The 16,905-nt window shown below is 39.5% G+C and overlaps 1 protein-coding gene across 3 annotated transcripts in view; it reads right to left on the reverse strand.

Moving 5' to 3' along the window:
- The window catches only part of GDPD1 (glycerophosphodiester phosphodiesterase domain containing 1), a 43,041-nt gene extending 31,563 nt beyond the window's left edge, over positions 1-11,478 (reverse strand). For 2 of the 3 annotated variants that reach the window (XM_014790894.2, XM_087440891.1), the window contains exon 1: positions 11,243-11,478. In XM_014790894.2, the coding sequence (XP_014646380.2) occupies positions 11,243-11,384 (142 nt within the window). In that variant the 5' untranslated portion in view covers positions 11,385-11,478. The remainder of the gene's footprint in view (positions 1-11,242) is intronic. The other variant, XM_014790893.2, reaches the window with a different exon arrangement.
- Positions 11,479-16,905: the final 5,427 nt, after the last annotated feature.

Raw genomic sequence — 16,905 nt, forward strand, 5'->3', positions numbered from 1 at the left:
GCAAATCTCTTTAATGTCTGGCTTAATGGAAGGCAGCTAGATTCTCATATCTGCTTCATACATACATATCAACCTTCACACAGATACACAGTTGGAAAAGAAAGATTCTTCTTGATACTGCACCAAAATTCAACAAGTAGTCTTTCTTAAAAGTTAGTTGTAATCTGAAGTCTGAACCACATCAATGACCTTTTCATACTCTATTACATGAAAATCCATTGGTCAATCTTGAACTTTGAATGGATCTTTCACCCATGCAAGGTTTTATAATATCATGCATTGGTCTTTTGGAAAATATTGATTCACTGAATTATGCTGATCTTCTAAATGTTGGCACATTTCAATATACAACATTGTTAAAAATCACATTTGTTAATATCTGATCTCATCAGGAAAATCTTTAACAACTGCAAAGCTATCAAGCTCAGAGCGGAGAATACTAGTTTTCCAAATTTCTAATTTTTGCTTGAAAGTTCAGATTTAATCATTGGCCCTGCCTTAATAGACGGTAGCTAGATTATTTTTCTTCTAATGACAGACTCACTTCATTAATTTTCAAGAACACATCTGCCAAATACTCATCTGAATAACCAGTTTTTCAGTCAATTTTTTAAGTAAAAATGGCTTTTTGTGGAAAAAAATAAAGGCTAATTCAGCTCACAACTCAAATGATTGCACAAGTGTTCTTCCTCAAGACAACCATCACCACGCTTTGGTATGCAGCAAAGTGTTTTGTGTGTACTTCCAATTTTGTCACACAGAATATTAAAAGTTCTATGTACTAAAGGGGAGAAATTTAATAAAATTAATAATTTTTACTAATATATCAAAGATATTCTTAAGTAAAACTACCTTTTTTAAAAAACTGAGTGCATGATGGTGAAGAATACAGTGGCTACTAGTACATTTAGTACTACTGCTTTCATTCGTGCTAAAGTGACAGCAGTTTTACTCAGTACTGCTTTTGCACCATGAGCACAAATGTCAACAAAGTGAAAAAGGTAAATAATGTCTTACAAAAACAGTTTTGACCTGTAACCCATGAAATGTCCTGGAGACTCCCAGGAGTCCACAGATCACACTTTGAAAACCACTGTCTTAAATAATCAATGATAAAAGTCAGAGGAGTGGTTACCTCTGGAGACGAAGGAGGATAGACTGGGAAGGGAACCAAGGGGATCCTATTGGATTCTAGAAATATTCCATATCTTGATCTGAGTGGTAGTTACCCAGGTGTATACATATATATATATATAAAAATTAAGCTGTACTCTTAAGGTTACTGCTACTACATGTATGCTATCTCCAAATTAAAAAAAAAAAAAGCCTTTAGTTCTAAGTCTTATGATTTTCATATTCTAGTATATTCAACTAAACCCTAAGAAGGCTTTTTAAGGAAAATATTGAGGGAAACATCTACCCTCCACTCCCTGTTTCCACCTAGTGAAGGAAAATCCCACTCTAGTCCCCAAGAAGGGGAAAGAATGGAAGGAACACTTTTAATCCTTCTTTATCCCTCATACACTCCTCCCCATGGGAGCAGAAATGACTTAGGAGAAAGCTGTCTGTCCATCTGTGACTCAACCCTTCATAGTCCTCTTAATTTGGAGTGGCCCATCCTCAGAAGGAACAAAATGCCTGCCAGGGCAGGCCCTGCCAATACAAGGAAAAAGCCTCCAATTTTAGTGTTAAGTTCAATTTAGAGGGCGTTATAGAGTCCAAATTCAGCTCTATAAGTAATAAAGTTAGTATTTTTACTTCCATCTTTCTGATGCCTGCATTTTATTTCTAAACTGTTTCCAAACTTAGGAAGGGAAAGTAAGCAGTGTTAATCTATTAGCCTTCTCAAATTCCAATAGCAAGGGCTTCGTAATATACATCTTTTAGAATATTCCATAAAATAGTGTTCAATAAATATTTACTATGTTTGAAATGATACGATATCTGAAATTTGTTTCAAAATAATCTGGGTGAGAAGAATGGGCAGGGATACAGAGGAAAGAAGATTGGCATGAGTTGATAATTGTTTGTATCTGGGTGGTGGGTTCACGGAGTCTTACTCCTTTTGTATATGCTTGAAATGTGCCATAATAAAAAATTCAAAGGATACTTATTGTTTGACCTTTTGGTTTCAAGGAAAAAAGCTAAGAAAAAAACAGGATAGAGATTCAGTACTCTGCTATAAACTGCCCCACAGTTAATATAATTTTTACTACAAATGTTAACATTTGAAGTCTGCCAGTTTGTCTTTTATATCTGCTTTCCATATTAATTTTTTAAAATTATTTTATTGAGGTCATATTGGCTTATAACATTGTGTAAACGTCAGGTGTACATTATTATATATCAGTTTCTGTACAGACAGCATTGTGTTCACCACCAATAGTCTAGTTTTCTTTGTTTTTGTGTTTTTTTTGCGAGGGAGATCAGCCCTGAGCTAACATCCATGCTAATCCTCCTCTTTTTGCTGAGGAAGACCAGCTCTGAGCTAACATCTATTGCCAATCCTCCTCCTTTTTTCCTTCCCCAAAGCCCCAGGTGATAGTTGTATGTCATAGTTGCACATCCTTCTAGTTGCTATATGTGGGACGCAGCCTCAGCATGCCAGAGAAGCGGTGCGTCGGTGCGCGCCCGGGATCCGAACCCAGGCCGCCAGTAGCGGAATGCGCACACTTAACCGCTAAGCCACTGGGCCAGCCCCACCAATAGTCTAGTTTTCATCCATCACCATACATATGTGCCCCTTTACCCTTTTCGCCCTCCCCTCTACCCCTTCCCCTCTGGTAACCACTAACCTGTTTTCCTTATCCATGTATTTGTTTATCTTCCACATATGAGTGAAATCATACAGTGTTAGTCTTTGTCTGGCTTATTTCGCTTAGCATAATATCCTCAAGGTCTATCCATGTTGTAAATGGCACAATTTTGTCTTTTTTATGGCTAAGTAGTATTCCATTATATACATATATATATATACCACATCTTCTTTATCCGTTCATTCATTGATGGGCATTAGGTTTTCATATTGCGGCTATTTTAAATAATGCTGCAATGAACACAGGGGTGCATATACCTTTTTGAATTAGTGTTTTCGTATTCTTCCAATAAATACCCAGTAGTGAGACAGCTGGATCATATGCTATTTCTATTTTTAATTTTTGAGAAATCGCCATACTGTTTTCCATAGTGGCTGCATCAGTTTCCATTCTTATCAGCAGTGTATGAAGGTTCCCTTTTATCCACATCCTTTCCAACACTTGTTATTTCTTGTCTTGTTAATTATAGCCATTCCGACGGGTATAAGGTGAAATCTCATTGTAATTTTGATTTGCATTTCCCTAGTAGTGATGTTGAACATCATTTCATGTGCCTGTTGGCCATCTGTATATCTTCTTTGGAAAAACGTCTATTCATATCCTCTGCCCATTTTTTTGTGTGTGTGAGGAAGATCAGCCCTGTGCTAACATCTGCCAATCCTCCTGTTTTTTTTTTTTTTTTGCTGAGGAAGACTGGCCCTGGGCTAACATCCGTGCCCATCTTCCCCCACTTTATATGGGACGCCGCCACAGCATGGCTTGCCAAGCAGTGCATCGGTGCACGCCTGGGATCCGAACCGGCAAACCCTGGGCGCACTTAACTGCGTGCGCCACTGGACCGGTCCCTCTTTTTTTTTTTGTGAGGAAGATCAGCCCTGAGCTAACATCCATGCTAATCCTCCTCTTTTTGCTGAGGAAGACCAGCTCTGAGCTAACATCTATTGCCAATCCTCTTCCTTTTTTCCCCTTTTTCTCCCCAAAGCCCCAGTAGATAGTTGTATGTCATAGTTGCACATCCTTCTCGCTGCTGTATGTGGGACGCAGCCTCAGCACAGCTGGAGAAGCGGTGCATTGGTGCGCGCCCGGGATCTGAACCCAGGCTGCCAGTAGCGGAGCACACGTACTTAACCGCTAAGCCACAGGGCCAGCCCCAAATTCTTTTTTTTTTTTTTTTTTTAAAGGTTTTATTTATTTTTTGCCCCCAAAGCCCCAGTAGATAGTTGTATGTCACAGCTGCACACCCTTCCAGTTGCTGCATGTGGGACTCGGCCCCAGGATGGACAGAGAAGTGGTGCCTCGATGTGCACCCGGGATCCGAACCCGGGCCGCCAGCATCGCAGCGCGCGCACTTAACCACCAAGACACAGGGCCGGCCCCCAAATTCTTCTTTTTTGTGTTGTGAGTTTGTGAACTAACTGTATTGGTTATAGTTACTTTTGATGCTTTCCTTCCCTTTATCTTTTATGTTATAATTGTTTACTAACATATTCTCATATAGTGCTACAATTTTCTGATTCTGTCTATTTATCTCCTTGCTCTAGGTTTTGTGAACCTTTGCTTTTTGGTTTCAGATAGGAGGGCTCCTTTCAATGTTTCTTATAAGCAGTTCTAGTGGTGATGAACTCCCTCAGATTTGTTTGTCTAGGAAAGCTTTCATTTCTCCACCATATCTGAAGGATAATTTTGCCGGATAGAGTATTTTTGGCTGATAGTTTCTATCTTTCAGTATTTTGAATATATCATTCCACTCTCTCCTAACCTGCAGAGTTTCTTCTGAGAAATCTGCTGAAAGCCTGATGGGGGTTCCTTTGTAAGTTATTTTCTTCTGTCTTGCTGCCCTTAATACTGTTTCTTTGTCATTGACTTTTGACAGTTTTAACTTTACATACCTTGGAGAAGATCTTTTTGCAATAAGGTAATTAGGAGTTCTATTAGCTTCATGTACTTGCATGTCCATTTCTTTCCCCAGGTTTGGGAAGTTCTCAGCTATTATTTCTTTGAGTAAGTTCTCTGTGCCTTTCTCTGTCTCTTCTCCCTCTGGGATACCTATGATCCTTATGTTACTTTTCCTAATTGAGTTGGATATATCTTGAAGAATTTCTTCATTTTTTAAAAATCTTAGTTCCCTCTCCTCCTCCACCTGACTCATTTCTAGGTTTTTATCCTTGAGCTCACTAATTCTCTCCTCCATATAGTCTGCTCTATTTTTAATGCTTTCTACATTATTTTTCATCTTACTTATTGTGCTCTTCATCTCCAGAGTTTCTGTTTCTTTTTTTTTTTTAGAGTTTTGATCTTCTTGGTGAAGTACTCCTTCTTTTAATTAATTTTACTCCTGAGCTCATTGAATTGCCTTTCTGAGTTTTCTTTTAACTTGAGTTTCTTTACAACAGCTATTTTGAATTCTCTGTCAGTCAGACTGTATATTCTATGACTTCAAGTTTGGTTTCTGGAGAGTGATCCTTCTCCTTCTGTTCTTCCATGTTACTGTAGTTCTTCAGGGTGTTCGATGAATTGCCCCCTGCTGGCACATTTGTGGTGGTAACCATCTTTCTTATTTGGGTATAGCTTTGGTTACTTTAGTTCTTTGCTGCATCTGGGTGTATTTGAGAGTCTACACTTTCCTCTCTCCACTGCTTCTGCCAGGGGCATCGTCAGTGCCCTCCTAGTGCCACTTGTGCCTCTGGGGTTGCTGGTGCCTTTGCTTTAGTCTCGCGTGTTGCCACTGGGTTGCTAGGCTGTGAACACATCTACTGCTTCCAAGGTTGCCTGGGTCTGGTGTTCCTCCAATGGCTCTCCACAGGCTAGGAGGCTGCTGCCCTGTGTACCACTTGTGCTGCTGTTCCTGGGTTGTCTGGGGGTGCTGGGTTCACAGGTGTCGCTGTCACTGCCGGGGGCCTGGGGAATTGTGTGCAGTCCCTGATGCTGGTGGAACTGGTGTTGGGGATGCCACCACTGGGGGCTGGGTCCCCAGTTCTGCTGTGGTTCCCAAAGCCTCTAGTTACAGCTTCCACTTGCCACCACTAGTGGTGAGCAGGGGCTAAGCAGGTCAAGGTTTTTGTTGTTGCTCACCATGCAGCCTCTGGTCTCTAGTGCTAGCTGGTGTGTTTTTAAAACTGAAGTCAGTGTGCCCACCCCTCCTGGAAAAATCTGAGCTTTGTATACTATCCCCACTGTTGGAAGGACCTGGCCAGTGCCATGGCAGGAAGAGGGAGCACACATGCTGGACCTGCTGGTAGACAGGCAGGGAGCAATCCAATCTGTCCTCTCCACCCCCAGGACCGCTTGAGGGTGTGCAGGCTAAGACCTCTGGGAGACAGGCAGAGAGTACTCCAATCTGCACTCTCTGCCCCCACAGAGACTGCTCCCAGGCATGCAGGCCAAGTCCTCTAGGACTTGGAGCCTCTAGGACAGGGAGCACTCTGATCCACACTTTCTGCCCCCACTAGGACTGCTTGTGGGAGTGCAGGCCAAATCCTCTGGGAGACAGGCAGGGAATGTCCATATTCATTTTAACTGTAATCCACTTAAGCCTAACAGTTTAAGCATGCAAACATTATTATTTAAGATCTTTGATCTATTTTATAAGTTTATGAAATTACATAGCCAGCACTAAATAAAACATTGAAAAGGTGATCAAGATATTAATAAACAGAAGCTATGTACTGTGCTTAGCACTTTATATATACTATTTCATTAAAATCCCCACAACCATGGTATTACTATCTCCAGAAAAAAAAATTGGGTAAGGTCACATAGCCAACAAGGTGAACTGGGATTCGAGCATAAGCAGTATGATTTCAGATCCCACTCTTTTTACCACTAACTATGCTGCAGCTGCTATGCTGCCATTCATATAACACTTTTAATTCAGTTTTACAGATAAGTTGTTCATGTTGGTCCTTATTCCCATATTCTTCTACGGTATTTGTTTGTATAGCATGAAGATAAATTCCACAATGATAACACCCACAAATTATTTGTTAGATTCATATGGTGAAAGCCTGGAGAGTAACCAAGGGACTAATTAAAAAGTATGCCATTCCTCTCCAAGGAATTATTTGGTGGTAGCTCTTCTCTCATGAAATGGTTTGAAATCCTTTTCTTTCCAATTATCATCACATCATTCATAGAATCACGCTTGCCATTAATTTTTCTTTTCCCTCAATAAGCAACTTAATGCCTGGCTTTGCAAATAACCATAAATACATATAAACACAAGTTTAATTTTTAATTAGTTATGAAGTTGATTAATTATGAAATGTGGAAGAGAATAACAGATTTTACATGCTGTCCTAATATAACTTGTTCATAATTCCTCTGCTTATGTCCTCCTGCTTCCCTCTTCACCAGTTCACACTTTTCACTTCTTTGAGAAAACCTTCTCTGAAATTTCCCAATTCATTTTATTCATAGCTTCACAATAAACTTCCCAATTTTTCATTCTATATTAACTTTTCCTCTCTTATATAGTGCTTCATAATTACTTTGTGATTGGTTAATTTCTGATAGGATAGGAAAAGTAAAAGAAACATTCTCTTTTGTATTGTTAATTAGATTTAAATGCTGTTAAGGAAAGAAATATCTCTTCAGTTTCCTTTTTACCTCTTAAATGTTTTATATACCAATAAACATTCGACAAACATTGTAGACTTGTTTTATACTTATGCTCCAACCATCACTATTATTAACATCTTTGTATACATGATATATGTGTGTGTGACATTTATAAAACCAATGACAAATATGACAATGTACATCAGCCACAAAAGAACAACCTCCAAAATTAAATATTTTCTGATATTGGAAAAGACAGTTTAGTGCAAATAAAACATATCTGAATGTGTTTGAAGATATGATCCTAACTTAACTCAAAATGGAGTTATTCAGTAAATCAAGCAAGAAGGTAAGGTCCTTCTTCATTTTTAAATTCACTTGTTCATTCAACATTTACAGTGTGCCTTGGAAAGAGTATATATGATTTATATATGAGCATAAAGAGCTCATAAGGTCTAGAGATGGCATACGCAAAACAGTATTTCTCAAAATGGGTTCCCAGGAACACTGCAGAATTGTTTCTATATTTCAAGGGGAAAAAACTAGTGAAATTTATATTTGCAGATATAAGAAAAAAATTAAACACATTAACAGCACAGAAGCACAGAAAAATGTACCAACTAACCACCAAATGCACACTCTCTTCAATGACAAATGGTTTTTGTTTTGTATCTTGTCATAATTTCAATAATTTTTCTATAACTGTATTTAATTTTTCTAAATTTGTATACAGTTTAAGATATATATGTATATATCTCCATTGCTGAAAATAAGTACATTTTAGTTTGCTTTATTAAGCAGGAAAGTACTATTAAATAAAGAATAAATGACGCCACTGCTAATAAGGTATTACTCTGTATTTCACACAGAAATTAAGAAAATGGCCTTTGAGAACATTGCTTGCTCTCCATTTAATCCAAAGGGTTTATCTTTGGTCCTATTGGTGTTTCATCAATACACTTTAGTTAAAAAAGTCTTTTTTGAGTCAAATAAATTTAGGAAACACATGGAAGTTATCTAGCATGCAGTAGAGAATTAGCAGACAATAAGCTATTACTTACTTATATGTTAAAGTCTGTACTAGAGGCTAGAGACACAGCATTAATCAAATCTGAAACCTGCCCTTGAGGAACTCGCAGTCTAGCAAGAGAAGCAGATGTATTAACATATCTTATTACAATATAATGCAGTACAATGTATGCTTTAAAGAGGAATGAACAAAGCAAGCCTACAGCATTTAATTTTTGAAATATTAGAGTAGTTTCCACTTTTACGGATAATCAATCGTAGTAAAAGGTGAAAGTGTTCATTCAAACTCTGAAAACATAAGTATAGGGTGATCTCATTCCTTCTCAATCAACTCAAAGTTCACTTGCAAAATAGATGTGTATCCCCTGTACCCACACTTATATTTCTCAACCATTTTACAGTTTTCAAAGTGCTTTTTATATACCTAATCCTCATAACAAACCAGAGCGAAGCAAGGCAATCGGTCCCCATGTATCAATAAGCAAACTAAGGCTTATTCTCAAGGCTAACTAGTGGTAGGTCCAGAATCTCACTCAGGTGATAATCCTTTTATAGCAGACATAATATAGTACATATTAAGAGTTTCAAGTTATACCAACTCAGGTGTATCTACTTTATACACATATAATGATCAATGTTTCAATCTTATGGAATGGTCATACACCTGGTTTACATGAAATATCAAGTATTTGCAGTTAGGGCAATAGAGAATTAGCCCAAATGTTAGCGATATGCACAGAGACTAGTGACTGAAAAGCAAGCAAGGAGGTGACTCCTCCCTAGTCTATTATTTTCCAGAAATTCAGTATCTTGAGTTACAAAGTGTTCTTTAGTAACTATCTCCTCTACCACTCTGGATTCAACTGTATTATTTGGTGCACATACTCAACAAAAGTGTATTAAGCACTAACACGTAGGAACTTACTGCAGTTCTTTAGGACCGTCAGACAGGTAAACAGATTTTGAGTCTGCAGATACTATTTAACACGATTCCCAAGAAAGGCTGTAACATCTTTGAATATACAATTACTGACGCCACATTTACAAATAATGGAAATTTTTATATAAGGAGTGAAATTGAAACAACTGAAATGACTTAATATGTAGGGAGAAAATATTTTCAAGATTATTTCCCAAAGAAAATGAGAATTGCAGGTCTAGCTTATCCTGGCTTTGATATTTGCTGCATTGACCCACCACACATTTTTTAACCTCTAGAGAGTGCTGTTTTTTTTTCACCTGTAGAGTGTAACAAAATTTCAAAGATTAACATGTATTTCTCCTAAAATAAAATTTAGATTATCCATAATGACAGTTTAGATGGCTTTTTAGAGGGTCTAGTTTTGTTTTGGTTTGGGTTTTTAGTAAGCACACTTTCTTTTTTTAAAGTTAGTAAACACAACCACAGTGTGTACTACCGATCCCCCAAATAGGAATACTACCATTGAAAACTGCTTCTATAGCAACAACTTAAACACTAAAAGCTGGTTTTTGGCTTTAATGGTTGAAGGCACATTAATAGTCATATGTTATCCTACAGTTTAATACACAGATAAACCAAATAAGCAATAACACGGCATTTAGCTGGTGACCCCTTAAAACCTTTGATGCTTTTCATGAGTGGGAGACTAGCATAACTAATGAAGTTACTCTTCAGAACTATGTTTAACTGATAAAACATCAGAAGAATGCTAATGTATTTCCGTGGTATTTAGAACCTTATTCTTGTCCAATTCTTGTTAGAAAAGGAGTTAGGGTACTCAATCAAGTTTTAGACTGTAAACGCCTAGAATTTACCATTTCAAGTATTAGACTGTAAATTCCAAGCAATTTTAACCTAGTTTAACATTCATGTTTAAAGGACAGTTAAAATGGATTAAAATAATCCAATTTCACAACATTTTATACATCATGCTTGAAATGAAATAAAGACACATTATTACACAATACTGAAGAGAAAGATTTGGCCTGCTGTCTGGGAAATCAGAGGGTGGACCATCTAGGCTCCTTGGGGGAAGACACTTTTCCAAAAGAAACTTCTTTGTGTTCTTTAAACAATACTCTCCTATCATAAACTAAATCACCTTTCTGTCTTTTGGAAATCCACCTGTCATCGCTGGGGTGCGGGGTGGGGCTTAAACAAAAAAGGTGCAAGCTTTGCAGCCTTGGGAACCAGGACGCTCCAGTTTCTGTCCCAGTGCAGCCCAAGCTCTAACTGTGACCTTGGGAAGTGTCCCCGGCTTAGGGACTCGGTTTCCCTCTCCTCAATTATCAGTGCTCAGAGGTGGTGACGGTGGGGGGAGGACCCGCCCCCAGTGACTGCAGACACTCGGGCTGCAGCACGCTCCAGGTTCACGCAGTTCCTCAACCCTGGAACTCGTCGCCCCGGCTCTCCCACAAGCTCAGCCACTGGCTCGCTCCGAGCAGCCTGTTCCCGGTTACCCCGCGCGGGGTACCTCTGGCTCTGTCCGGCGCTCCCCCATTGTGCCTCGCTGCTAGGAAGGGACCTTGCGATCATCCTTCCATTCGCCGAGAAACGCTCCATCTACCTTGCATTCTCTCTCTGGTCCTTCCTCCTCCAGAGAACCCCTGACACCGCCGCACTCGAGAGATCCCCGCCTTGGCTCTGTCTCAAGACCCCCTTCGTTCCCTCGGGAGACCTTCCCTTCACATCGCATTCATCTCCGAGGGAGCCCTCTATTCACACAACCCCATTCTTCCTCAAACTCTCACGTATTTCCACCCGCCTGCCTCTTGCGAAGCTCCAAAGAACCCTCAGCTCTAGGCGGAAAAAAAAGCCTCCCCCACCTCCGCCATCGGGTTCTGGGGACCCCTCTCACCTCCGCGGTGAGAGATGTGTTTACTGAGGAATCGCTGTTTCTTTCTCTGGTGCAGCAAGGTCGGGTATTTGAGCAACAAGAATGAGGTCACCAAGTACCCTCCCAGGGTGGAGAGAAGGTAAAAAGCCGCGGTGGACGACATCTCAGCCACCGTGCGAGAAGTCTCCCACCTTCCGGCCCTCCGAACTCCGCTGCGGCGGTCCCAACGGCGACGGCGGCGGCTGCTGCTCGCCCCCAGCCGGTGCCAGCGGCACAGCGCACTTGTCCGCGCCGCGCCACTACGCAGGCGCATCCGGACCCTAGCGTCCGAGCAACAAAGGGGCTCCGGCACGCAGGCGCGCTCCGGATGCTGGGTAGGAGCCTGCGGAGGTTTTGTCGTAAGCATCTGTCACCTAGCTTTGTGGTCGGACCTGCAGCGCTTCCAGGAACTGAGACGAAAACTTGGAAACCTGCTAGTGCCTTCGCCATCACTCAGGCAGAAAGGCTATTCAAGGATAGCCTTCAGGAAGGCCTGACGTAATTAAAAAATACACATCGGAAAGGAAAGCTTTCAGGTGCATCTTTGCCCCTGCTCTAGGAAATGTGAAGAACTGTTACTGACGGAGGAGTTAAAGCTTGCTAAACAAACAATAAACCCATCCATTTGTCTAACCAAGAGAGAACTTTCCCTATTGTCACGCATACCATAAAATGTACTAGTTTGTCAGTCAAATATTTGAGGGACGGAGCCCTCTCTTATTTCACTAAGAAAAAACAATCCCCATGTCTTGTACGTGATAGGCAGTATAGGAATATTTGTTGACTTCCAAGTCCATTTAAAATAAGGGAAAGTTGACAAAGTTATAGGTTATCACTTCTTAGGAAGACTGGAAACTAAATTCCACAAGCCCCAACTAGTTTCCCTTTCGTTTCACACATTCCAAACTACTAAAACTCGAAGAGCCACATTTAAATGCAAAAGAATTAACCTAGGGCTGAGGGAGATTTGGCAAGAAGAGTTTGTCTCCCACAGAGGTAGAATGCACAGTGATTATTTAAAATCTTGTGATTCTTGTCTCTGGTTTTAAGCAAATTACTCTTAGTCCTGTTTCTTTATCTATAAAATGAGGAATTTTTTACTATATGATAACTTCCAACTCTCACATTCTATTAATGATCTTGGTTCCCAAAGATTTTAGCTTCCTTTGAGAGGACTAAATAACATTTAGAAGATTCTTGAAAACAGGGGCTTGTATTACTTTTTTTTTTTTTTTTTTTGGTGAGGAAGATTGGCCCTGAGCTAACATCTGTGCCAATCTTCCTCTATTTTGTATGTGGGACACTGCCACAGTATGGCTTGACAAGTTCTGTATAGGTCTGTGCCCAGGATCCAAACGGGCGAACCCTGGGCTGCCAAAGCTGAGCATGCGAACCTAACCACTATACCACCAGGCTGGCCCCTGTATTAGATTTTTTAAAGTAGCTGAAAAAGACTTTTGCATCAGTTTACCCCCAGTAGTAGTCTTTTTGTTGATCTAACACCAAAATACCCAAAGAAATGGTGAAGCCTTTGTAGAAGAAAAAGAACTAAGTATAAAAATTTCCAAATACAACCAAACTTTTAAAATTAAAACATTTTAAGGAAACTCCTGAGTTGAAAAATACTGCCGTGTTAGGAGTTAAGGAAAGCATCTGTTTAGGGCTGTCAAATTATATCCTATAAATCAGGTGATATGCATGGTTCTGTTTCCCTTTTCCAAAATCTCACCTGATAGCACCTTTTCTTTAAATTTGATGACTACTATTTATGATGAGTATAGACACATGTATATGATAAACATTACCAGAAAAAAAAAATCTATGTAAGAATACTTAACCTTCAAATATAGAGGCACCTGTGGCTTAGCAGATAGAGCCCTGAACCCACAGACATAGCTATACATTTACAAGCTGAGTGACTTTGGGCCTATCACTTAGTTTAAGCCTCAGTTTCCACCTCTGGAAAATGGGGACAACAGTATCTACCCTCATAGGGCTGTTCTGAGGATCTAATTAAGTAAAATGAAAGCATTAAAAGTATCCTATATAAGTAAAGCCTAATGTCAGAAGATAAAATAGTTTCTTTCTCTAAAATATCACCAAAAAATTGGGAAAAGTATACAGAATTACTCAAAATAAGTAACCAAGCGGGAGCACATATACTTTATTGGAGGCCCAAGAAAATGAAAGAACAGGCAAGCTATAATAGTAGAAAAGCACATTTTAAAAAATTGTACCAATATGACCAGAAATGTCTTCCAAGTGGAAGAAGGTCATATTTTGAGGGAAATTTACAAGAGGCTCCAAAGTTAATAAGAGATTACTTAAACCAAGAAAGGAAATTAGTACAAGAAATCAATTATCACAGGGAAAAAGTGTTGAAAAAGAAAGGGTATCAGAAATCACCGGCCTGTTTCATTATAAATAGAAAACTCATGTCTTAAGTAGTTTTCCCAAGACTACACAGATAGTGGCTGATGTTATAATAACAAGGTCACCAATCTTAATTCAGTTCAAGGGGGTGAAGATAGTATTGATCTTCTGAAAAGCAAAAGATTTAAAAAAATAGTCTTGCTCTTTATAGAAGACACTATAGAAGACATTATAGAAGACATTAAAGAAATTCCCACTTAAAAACTATCCTTAGAATCGTATCAGAGGTAGCAGATCCAGGAAGCAGTACAGTGGAAAGAACACTGAATTCTAGTCCAAGGATTCCTTAACTTGTCATTTCAACCACATCTACAATTGCATTGCCCAAATCATTAGTGCTCTAGATAGCAGATGTAATTGACTAAGAACATATATCATTGGGACTAGAAGGGATTTACCCAAGAGTTCTGAAGGAACCCATAAAATAAATTAAATTGTGATACTATTCAAAATAAGAAAACTGCTGTAATAGTGTGCTGATACATTGGCAGACTGCCATCAAGATTCCCAACTATGACAATGAGAATCTGATACTAGGTTAGAGCATGGTTCAACTTTCTGTAGGGCAATTTAGCAATATGTATCAAAATGTAAAATGTGTATATCCTTTAGTCCATCAATCCCAGGTCCAGGAGTTTATTTTACGAAGAAAATTTCACAAGTATTAATAAAAAATGTATGTACCATGGTGTCCTATCAATGTTTGTAGGAGCCCTAAATTGGAAGAAACCTAAATATCAAACAATAAAGGACAGATTTTGTACATCATGATAAGGGAAAATGATGCAGCCATTAATAACAGACTTCCATTTATTTATTATTTTGTGTGTGTGTGTGAGGAAGATCAGCCCTGAGCTAACATCCGATGCCAATCCTCCTCCTTTTGCTGAGGAAGACTGGCCCTGGGCTAATATCTGTGCCTATCTTCCTCCACTTTATATGGGATGCCGCCACAGCATGGCCTGACAAGCGGTGCATCAGTGCACCCCTGGGATCTGCACCCGGGCCACCAGCAGTGGAGCTCGCACACTTAACCACTACGCCACAGAGCCAGCCCCTCACTAGCATATTCCTGATGGTTTTGGCAAATGAAGTGTACCTGGGCCCATGTGTGTAATGTAATCTGAACCCAGGCCACCAGCAGTGGAGCGCACGCACCGAACCGCTATGCCACAGGGCCAGCCCCTAGACTTCCATTTATTTACAGGAAAAATGTCCACCGCATAGTAGACAATGAGTGAAAAAAAGCTGAGTGAAAAAAAGTAGATTACAGAACAAGATGTATTCTATGATTGCAATTACTATGTAAAATTGAATACGTATCTACATGTGCATGTATGCATAAAGATGTTTAGAAGGATAGTCACTAAAATATTGCAATCGATTAGAAGAGCACTAGCAGAGCAGTGGAATTACAGATAACTTACTCTTAGCTTTGTTTAAAAAAATTCTTAATGATGGATACAAGGACTAAATATTAGTTTTACAAAAACAGCAAAAGTATGTTCAAAACCAAAAACAATTGTTTTAAATGAGATTATAAAGTAGGTAGTCTTTTATATTGAGAAAAGAGCTAGGATAAGACAAAAGATAAACAAGGGCCGGCGCCACAGAATAGTTGTTAAATTAGCATGTTGCGCTTCAGTGGCCCGGCGTTTGTGGGTTTGGATCACCGGCAGGGATCTACACCGCTGGTCAGCCACACTATGACGGAGAGCCACGTATAAAGTAGAGGAAGATTGGCACGGATGTTAGCTCAGGGCTAGTCTTCCTCAGCAAAAAAAAAAGGATAAAAATAATTTGATACTCAATTACATATAATTTAGTAGAAGAAAGGAAGTAATAATCAAGTGACATAATATAGTCCTCTAAGAGTGTTTGGAATAAAAAGGAACCACGGGATATAATTTACACTATAGACATTTTTCCTATACCTATTCAAATAGAAATTTTTTTTTTTTTTTGCTATACCTATAGGCAGGATTATTTTCAGTATGGAAATGTTTGGGGAAAATATTTAAAATGCATTTAGAAGATGATTGGATCTGAGCTATCAGTTACAAACAAACAAGGAATAACTATCCCTTATATTTATAAAACAGTTTAGAATTTGTAAAGGACTTCAATTAATATGATCTTTAAGTGTTTGAACCATGGTTATCTTTTGAGGTAGATAAAGGAGTTATTATCCCCATTTTAAAGATCAATAAGCTGAAGCTTTAGATGGGATCCAGCGTTAGGAGATGCAGTAAGATTATTTCCTCAAGACACCAACCCAATGAGCTGCTGTGTCAACTTAGGCCAATAAACATTATTAACAGTATTGAAAATTAAACATAAACTATTAGCTGGCCTTTGTGCAAAATTATGCAGCATTCCAAAAACTTAGTGCAGTTTTATTTGCCACATCTTAGGACAGGCACAAAGTTGTGGGAGACAGAACAGAAAAAGGCAATTAAATGGCCAAGGGATTTGAGAAGATGCTTTATATAAAGCATAAACAAACTAACAAACACTAAACCCAGTTTGAAAGTCCACAAAAGATAGAAGCAGGAAGGTACAAACCATGTTTACCAAACTGCTATATGTCATAGGGCTTACCACAGTGTTTTACATGTACTAGGCACTGTTTACCTGGTTATAAAAGGTAGGATTAGAACTAACAGAGACTTACTCACCATCTCCCAAACTATTAGAATTACAGGATAACTTTAAATAGTAAATTTAAGGGCCAGCCCTGTGGCTTAGCAGTTAAGTGCGCGCGCTCTGCTACTGGTGGCCCGGGTTCGGATCCCAGGCGTGCACCCAACGCACCGCTTCTCTGGCCATGCTGAGGCCACGTCCCACATACAGCAACTAGAAGGAAGTGCAGCTATGACATACAACTCTCTACTGGGGCTTTGGGGGGAAAATAAATAAATAAATAAAATTATTTTTAAAAAAGTATAAAAAGTAAATTTAAGATAAATTATAATTATTATCAAGAATTTGGTGCGGGTCTCCTGGCGTAGCTGTTAAGTGCACGGGCTCTGCTGCGGCGGCCGGGGTTCAGATACCAGGCCTGCACCAATGCACCGCTTGTCAGGCCATGCTGTGGCGTCATCCCATATAAAGTGGAGGAAGATGGGCACGGATGTTAGCCCAGGGCCAGTCTTCCTCAGCAAAAAGAGGAGGGTTGGCATGGATGTTAGCTCAGGGCTGATCTTCCTCAC

The sequence above is a fragment of the Ceratotherium simum genome, chromosome 16 (genome assembly GCF_057802395.1).
Source record: "Ceratotherium simum simum isolate JZ-2026a chromosome 16, ASM5780239v1, whole genome shotgun sequence".
NCBI lineage: Eukaryota > Metazoa > Chordata > Mammalia > Perissodactyla > Rhinocerotidae > Ceratotherium > Ceratotherium simum.